Source organism: Galendromus occidentalis, unplaced genomic scaffold (assembly GCF_000255335.2).
Source record: "Galendromus occidentalis unplaced genomic scaffold, Mocc_1.1 scf7180000076574, whole genome shotgun sequence".
Taxonomy (NCBI): domain Eukaryota; kingdom Metazoa; phylum Arthropoda; class Arachnida; order Mesostigmata; family Phytoseiidae; genus Galendromus; species Galendromus occidentalis.
The window spans coordinates 439,509-448,048 of record NW_003804563.1 but is presented as its reverse complement, the minus strand read 5'-3'; the positions used below and the strand labels follow the sequence as shown (position 1 = coordinate 448,048).

At 50.3% G+C, this 8,540-nt stretch overlaps 1 protein-coding gene across 1 annotated transcript; it reads left to right on the top strand.

The window, feature by feature from the left end:
* The first annotated feature begins 830 nt into the window (after positions 1-830).
* Positions 831-2,064, top strand: LOC100900295 (uncharacterized). Its single transcript, XM_003739585.2, has 4 exons — positions 831-1,041; positions 1,154-1,334; positions 1,427-1,665; positions 1,759-2,064. The coding sequence occupies exons 1-4, from the start codon at positions 862-864 to the stop codon at positions 1,870-1,872; spliced, it is 714 nt and encodes a 237-aa protein (XP_003739633.1). The 5' UTR covers positions 831-861; the 3' UTR covers positions 1,873-2,064.
* Positions 2,065-8,540: the final 6,476 nt, after the last annotated feature.

Genomic DNA, 8,540 nt, shown 5'->3' with positions numbered 1-8,540 from the left:
GTCATAATGGGTGTTTATTGTCGGCAGGCGGCGAGTAAGAGACGAAAAAAAGCTTCTCTTTAACTCCACCACCTGATTCGGCTTCGAGAAAATGAAGAAAAGGAAGGAAGGAAGGAGATTCTCCCCGTTGAACAAACGTTGCACGGACTGAGGGGCGGAGTTCTCCACTATTTTTTTCTTCTCTGTCGCCGTCGTCATCTTCTTCTTCTTTTAAATCGGCAACTATTTCGAAAATGACGCCCAGCTATCCAGCCCGCTCGCCGGCTAGCCATTCCTCTAGTCAGCAGCAAAGCAGACAATCGACTTTACGCCATTTCGGTCATCATTTCTACGCTTCTTCGAGCTACACCGACCGGCGCAGGGTTCCAAACGGAGTTTGTCTCTTTTCTCCGCGGCGTCTGAAGGAGAAATAGGCCAGGGAAATCCGCCGAGTCCCGTTACACCACTCCCGAGTTGGTAAACAAGTCACGTTGAAGGCGAAATACGGAAATTTCGCGACGCAGATTCTCTGCCATCAGAGCCCATTCATCAGGCTGTACTCCAACGACATTCACTGTGAAAGTCCAACGCACAATTCCGGAAATTTTGAAGTGGAATCTCGAAATCGTCGATACCTGCTTAGAAGAAGCCGCTTCCTAGAAACTCTCGGGAAGAGCTGATATGATATCTCTCATGGAGTTGTTGATCGAGACTGTTCTCAGCATCACAAGTGGTGGGCAAACAACAAGAATCTGCGATTCGGCTTTCTTCCACGGGCGTCCGTGGGATACTCTCTTCACGCTCTCCACACCTTTTTCGAGGGTAGGTTTTTAAACTCAAACGACGTTCCTGGATGTGGTGCAGTCAGTGAAAGTGATTGCAATGAAAACCAGTCGTTTCGCAGCTCTGATCGTCGGACTGGCCCTGGCGCGGGCGACTCCCGAGGCGGGACAGCTCGTCAGACCGAAACCGTCCGAACGTACGGAATCGAAATGTTCTCAAGACCTGTGGGACTCTATTGCAGAGATGGAGCGCTACAATAATTGGACCGTGCAAGACTTGGTAGGTCGCGCTCGCGTTCGAGCGGAATACGGCTCGAAGAATTGAGCGCTTGCCGAGACAATCATATATGATATTCTAGCGGGACTTGGCTACTGGAGAATCATGATTTCAGACGAGAGCATCTGGTTTCACCGTGGCGATAACCCAGTGGAATTCTGTCGTCAGCTCACAGTGCCTCCAAACCGTATTCGAAATCTCGGATAACCTCCTCGCCGTGTCGCACGTACATCCTACGCAACCCTTGAAAACCTCTTATTATAATATCGCAGACGGGACTAACGCCACTGAAACGAGTGAGTTCAATTCACCGACGGTGAGGCGAACTCTGGATCCCGCACCCCAACGATCCAAAAGTGGCGGCTCAGCAGTATCAAAAATATTTCAGCGACCACCAGGCCGATCGAAGATGCCCCGAAGATGATGATCGCAGGCGCGTCGCGCAACTTCGCCGTTTACGTGATGTGCAACGAGCAGAGCTCGAATTTGAATCTCTACGTTACGTACGGCTCCGCAATCACGAACGATGAGAAGAAAACAATCAACACGTGGATCAAGGCTTCGAGCTTCCCGATCATCGGACGCTGGGGTGCCGTCAATTTCGACACGTGTTTCCTGACAAAAACTGTGAGTCTCCTGTTCTAGAACAAGATTGAGCTCGAGCTCGATAGAGGGTCCGCTGTCCAGCGGGGTTTAACAACGGGAATCGGTGATTTTCAGTACGTCTGTAACGGAGGGAGGACACAATTCTGTTCTGGAATCAACAGGAAATCGAAGCAGGGTAGCAGCGAAGAGCGTGACGATACCATGGAAATCATCGACTTGTTCGGATGATGGCCCACCGCCAATGGTGCTTCACATTCCTGGTCAGAGAATCCTTTCTTGAGGAACGCTCTCGCGACGGCTTCTCAACAGCGGATCGGGCTCTGACTCTTGAGATAAATGGATCTCTTCTTCAATTGTGGACGGTGTCAGAAAACGCAAATAAAGTGTAACTGGAGCCGTCGACGGTACCATCCAAGCGTACTATCGCCTAATATCTACACGAACACTGTTTCTAGGGATTTGATAAGGTACTGAGGCAAGCGGCCATTGCTACTAGCCACTATGGTATAAGGAGAACTTCGCTCATACGGACCACTTCGGAAGGATGACTGAGGACACCTCGGAGCTAGATTCCGGAGCTGGAGAGTCTGGAGTGAAATACGTCTGATGCCAGATGAATGTTCCATGAATAGATGCGATGATTCTTCCATCCACCTCGCCCGGAGCATGATTTGAAACTTAGGATACTTGAAGCTTTTGGAGGCAAGAAGCCCCGAGCGAAATTTGTTTGACAGCGATTACTCCACAAATTGACTTCGCCATACTTGAGCCATTATCCGCTCGCTTGCCTCTTGATTTTCCGCAAGTCTCTTGTTCTTCTACGTTCGACGACAATCGATCCAGATAATTTCTTCTTCGATTCTTCTGACTAGCGCGACAGAAGAAGTCTTGACCTTCCGCCGCGAGTCCCCGAGCGATGAGCCATCCTGCGCGACTGGCGATTTCTGCAAGACGCTCATTAGAAAATGACGACAGGATTTTGCAAAATCGATGATCCCGGTTTCCATTGATTCATGCCTACGTCGAGTGGAGATGTTTCGAGGAAGATGTGAGAATCCGAAATTCGAGACAGAATGTGTCTTCTACAGCAGGGAGATTTCGACCGCTCCTGGGTTCCCGAAATTGCATAGCAGTGGACGGTTCCGCTCAGACACTCTCGGATCGGATACCCAATCCGTTTCTACACAATTTTTTTTTCTATCTGTATTGCACAGCACGGGATGTTCTCGATAAAACCGAGCTTATTTCCCTTCAGGAGGAGATCACCATCAGTCATCGTCCGGATTCTCTCCGAAATATGTTGTTTGCTGATGTGGTTTCCATGGAACGAGCGTCACGAGCCATGCTCAAAGGTGAAGCGAGCTATCGAAGCGGCGATTTTCGATTATCGTGAGCGTGACTTGTCGAATGCATGCGTGTCTGTCCCTTGATCTCCAAATATAACCCTTGGCTTAACCCTTCCTCGACAACAGCTCTAAGAGCGAACCAATCAAGTGGCCAGAGAGCGGGTGAGCGAGCAAGCAAGATTCGCCAGCGGCTGAGGCCGATCCCGAATCGAGTCCGATACTTCCAGCGTTGAGGCCATGACAAAGTGAGCTGTCAGCACGACATGTGTCTTCCAGAACGAACATTTCTCTCGGAAAGCTCATCGCGATCTATTTACAGAACAAGTAGACATGTATCTTCTCGGCCAGAAGGCAATTCATCATAGATGAGAGCGATCCGTCATTAAAATCAAGAGTGTTTGGACTCTCCGGGTTCCTCTACAATTCGGAATTCGCACGGAGCTCGTTTCTAGATAAGCGGGATAGTCAGAGAACGGGTTGTGCAGCTCGGAATTCCGTCGCGATCCCCGCCCTCGGTGGGCTGATCATCATCCGTATAATCCGTGCAGGTGCCTCGATGAGCGTTCATCTCTCCCCTTTGGCGCTCGGTAGATTTGTTCAGTGTTTGTGTTCGTTCCTTTTGTGACTGATATCTATAAGGTCCTCTCAATTCGTTCGCTCTGAATATCACGGATAATGATATGTTCGGACAGCAGAAGGCTGGCGCCTCATTTTGGATAACGGCGAGGCTGTGAGCAAGCCAGCGAACGGACGACCGACCGAACCAACCAACCAACCAACCAACCAACCAACCAACCAACCAACCACTAACTGAGAGAATAGACGAACTTCTTGACCAAGAAACGAAGTCTCGGGATTCACTTCGATAGCTTCTGTTAGGTTGGCGAAAGAGGGGGTTCGGGGCCACGACACGTCATTCGTAGCCTCACTCGTCAAAATTCACCCGATACTGGGAATCGGAGAAAAAATAAGATGCAGTCGATGTCTAGCACGACCGAGAAAGCTCATAAGCTGCCCGGATCCGCTCAATGAATTGCCTCACACACCTGACGCGTCGGTCGACTTCACTCGACCATAAGTCACCGCTTAGCACTGAATCCTGGAGTCGTTCTCCGTGCAGAATTTAAGGAACTCATCACCCCCGCAAGTGTTGAGATCCGAATCTGAACTTCAGGAGAGAAGACGGTGCAACCAAAGAACGGCCAACCCCAGAGAGAATACATGCCGCGCAAGACTGACCGAGGATAGGACAAATCAGACAGGATTTGGGCAGTGGGCAGACGGAATTGATGGGAAGAAAATAAATGCAGTTTCCCGGAGTGCTTTCTCCTGTGACGGAGAAGGGGGAAACGTGGGGCGGCTTTAATGGAAGCTCATCGACGATTCGGATCACCTCCGCCAGGGCAAATTAAGCGTAGGATAGGATCATAACCGGAACTCGAAGACGGCAGTCGCCGATTCAGTATCTATTTCTAACATTGGTTTTCACTCTGACTTCCACGAAACGACGTCATCCGGCTTCTGTGAACGGTGCATGGAATCAGGATCCACGCTTCATCGCCGCTCCTGAAAGTCTTTGATATCCTGAAAAAGTTAACCGATCCCGCTGCAGACCATTGAAGCAGGAGTCACTCAAATAATAAACTCCCTCATGGGAGGGCTCTGGGAGTCAACAGACTGGCGGGAGAGCCAGTGATCGTCTGGGACCCACAAGAGTTACCTACTGGCAGACGGTCCAAAATAGTTGAGGATTCGCGTCTCTACTTGTCGGCGCATGTGTACGACTTGCACTGTTGGAGTCAATTCGCCGGATTCGAGAAGACGAAACAGCTTCGGAGCACTGACAACAAGTGGTGCCCAGTGGAAGCTTCTGAAGGTGAACTGGCAAACTGCGATGGCGTGAATGTCTTTCGGTGGTTCTATATTTTATCAACATCTTTCGCTCGTGACCCGTTTGGAGGAGCGCGACCGACACTCGGAGCAACTTGACGAAGTTGACAGTGGCGTGTTGCCATCGGAGAACCACCCTGAAAATTTGATCCGCCACGTTTTGACGTTTTCTTCAAGTTGAGCACGAATTGTCTTCAGCGCTGGGTTTTTGCACTAGTTGATTCTGCAGTCGCACTCGGCCGTCTCCCATCTATCTGCTACTTAATTTAAGGAGAGACACGAAACCAGACTTCCCGACCGAGCCCTCAGTCGGACTTTATTAGACAGAATGACCCGAATGACCGAGCGGACAGAGCTCGCTCACAGTCGGTCAGAAGTCTCACGCGCTTCGCAGAGAGGAATCGATGTGTCCCCGTTTGTACTTTTCCCTCAATATTTTTACCACGAGAAAAGTTCTCACACCCATCGCTAATTTTCAAGCGAGAGCACACACCCACACATAGAGGCGCATATTCTGCGAGGTAATGATAGAGAATTTTGAAGAGTCGGGAACGCAAGAATATGGTGACCGAAAAAAGATGCGTACAAGGGCTCGCTGCCAGGGCTCATTCATGCGATCATCCTGCCACAGATCCACCGGCAGGCGAGCGCATCAGAGCTCGATCTTGGAGGAATCCGGGGAAAAATAAACACGAAGTTTCAGTGTCTCCGAGCATTGCAGAAGATATCTGCTCGAGGTCAACCCTGACTCTCTTCGTGACGGCTGCGAGTCTCCGATGAATGTGGGAGAAGCATCGTCCTCTTGGAAATAATTTCTGCTTGGGGACAAATTCTATACGACCGGGGGAGACGCATAAGATTCCCCGCCGGCGGTGCAACTGCTGTCGAATACTGCGATCCGGGTGGCGCACAGCCTGACGTCGACGTTGTACTTCTTCCACCAACAATATTCCGACTCTTTCTCTATCGGTGGAAGTTCGGCTCATCGTTCACACAACAACGGAAAAGTGAACGACAAAATAACAATGGAATTGAACGCTCCATGGAACAATATAATCGTCTTTGATTCATTCCTCCTCTCGCTGTTGCTACTGTTGATGCCAAGAGTGTTACGACGACAAACGTGCGATCTCCATTCGTGAAAATCCAAGCTGGATGATAACATTCAGCAAGGAACTTCGGTACCATCGAAACACTTCCGAACAGTGATGCCCGCAGTATTCTTCTCGGAAGGGGCGAGATCGGGTCTTCGCGCAGGGCTGCGGTCCAATACGGCGACTCGATGCTATAACTTAGCTCTGCGGCAGCTTTGAGTTGGAGGGTCTAGGTCCGGTCCAGCATGAGCCCGAATCATTCGGTTACGAGCGGGCGATACACACAGAATCACAGAATCGTGAGTCGACAAACCGGTATGGAATTGATTCAACTTTCCCCAGGGATTCCTACCGGAGTGCCACGGGGAATCCATGATTCGTTTCCGGGTGTCTGGCTCGACGCATCGCGCGCCTCGACACAGGATGCGAGAAACACCATTGAGGAAAGCTGGGCAGAGTGAGTATAAGATTCCCTGCGATCCGAGTGAAGCTTGAACCGATCGAAAATGATGTGAGTCTCGGGATGAGCATCCACGAGTCCTTGGCGCCTCGTCTCCATGCCTGATGCCTTTCTGGTCACGATATCATCCTCCTGCGTAGAGAGACTGTAGAACTCTATTGCGTGTCGATGACACTCCAGGAGGAATCGTCAATGCAGTCTCTGATACTCGATTGCAGGCCTGAAAACATTATCTGTTGAACCACGTGAGAAGTTTCATCCGTCCGTTACTGTAGCAGAGGGGTGAGACGTGAGACTGATCCGCCTCGCAATCATAGAAAACTCCGGGCCAGGGTCGAACTGAGCATGAACGATCCTAGACATTCAGCTCGTTCCGGATCCGATTTCGCCAACCGCGTGAGTCCCCGACATGTGGCGGAGGTTGGGAATCTTGGGAGGGTTTCGGTTCCAGAAGGCAGCTTACGAAAGTATCTTCAGAAAGAGCTCCACAAGGAAATCCAGATCAGATCACATTTTAGTCCTGAAGCAAGCTAATTGTGGGAAAACGACCGCCCATGGGACGGCCCCATTTCTACGGAAAATCTTAACTCGCTTCAGCGGCTTCCGCTTAACTACGGCGGATCTATCATGAGTTTTCATGTTTGCCTCACGGCTTTTTTCCCTACTGCAAAGGATCGTTGAGCGCTAGTGTTCAGCGCGAGCATCTGTCGCTCTCCGGATACGAGGAATCAGATGAGCCTCTTCTTATAATGGAGAAAAATTAAGACTTTCCGATTCCAGAATGGATAATGGGCATCCTCAGGATCTATTCTATCTGTCCCAGGCTGGCGAAGAATATCCAGAGAGGCCTTCCGTTCCCAGCTCGGTCGTCGGTGATGTTCGGAATTGGATTGGGTGACTGTCGACTGCCGACTGTGCGTCAATGTCCATCGACAACTCGTTCCTGTTCAGCAGCATCCAATAATGTTGCAGGCGAAAATAAAGAAGCGAACGAGGGAGATCCTAAGCCGATTTTGAGGAGCGAAAAGAGGGAAAAATTGCTTTGGCAACAAGAAAGCAATCCTCTTTGTTTGGGTGGTCGACTGGAATTCTTCGATCAAATTGTGTTCATCACATCCAGGCGCTCCATGGTAGGCTCCATTCAGATGCTCGCTCGCTTCTCTTCTCAAATACCTTCAAATTGGCCATGAATTGGACGAAAGTGAAGATTTTCAATCAGTCTGAGTCGAGCGTCGTCACCTTGGGCTAGCTGGGCTCGAAGCAATTCTCCTTTGAAATGAGCAGAATAAAGAATTGAATTGAGGAGTAGGGGACGAAGTGGATAATAATGGGGGAAAAGGGAACATCGGATTGGGTGGCTGTATTACGGGACTCGGGGTCATCGAATGACATCAGACTCCCTCTTCCGCCGACTGATCAACATGAACTGTGAGCTGCTGCTCCCGCCGCGTATGAGAGTAAGAGGCGGGAACGTGACCGGGGGGAGTACATGTGTCTATGATGAAATTTATAACAGCGGATGCGTATTTTCCACAGGAAATAAAACGTGTCGCACGACGAGCCGCACAAGTCTCAGAATCAAAAACTTCATCGTCAGTCTATACAATCCTTCCGAGTAATTCTACTGTAGAGTTCGGCATCAAGCGGTTTTCCTTTACGCTCCGAGGCACTGCAAACAGGATCAAACGTACAGAGTCGTAGGATTCTCCAAGAATCCTCGGACCGCTTGCGGATATCCATTGGACTTTCCACCGAGCCTTCCTAAATGTTCCACGCTCGATGATTCCCATGGAAACTGAACCATGGGCTTACGCACATTGTTGAGTCTCACTCAGGCGGAGGACACCCGGCCGCGCGCCATCTCCCGAACCGATAGCGAGCTCCAAGTGCATATCGATCGGGGATCTTTGGAGCCGAACTTCTTTTCTATCTCTTCCCAATAAGGGGAATCGAATTCCGCAGCGAACGCGTAGAACGGTCCGTGAGAAATGTTGACCGAAATCGAATACAGAAAGTCCGACGTAAATCCGTGCGAAAGAACGAGCGCGGTGCGTCTCGAAATAACAACACCGACAAGGCACCGGCCCCGTAGCGCACCCAACGATG

What these genes read in the sequence shown, in the direction of transcription:
- LOC100900295 (XM_003739585.2), top strand. Translation starts at nt 862, where the DNA reads ATGAAAACCAGTCGTTTCGCAGCTCTGATCGTCGGACTGGCCCTGGCG. An exon ending in ATTGGACCGTGCAAGACTTG is followed by an intron (nt 1,042 to 1,153) that starts GTAGGTCGCGCT and finishes TCATGATTTCAG; the next exon opens with ACGAGAGCATCTGGTTTCAC. An exon ending in CGTGTTTCCTGACAAAAACT is followed by an intron (nt 1,666 to 1,758) that starts GTGAGTCTCCTG and finishes GGTGATTTTCAG; the next exon opens with TACGTCTGTAACGGAGGGAG.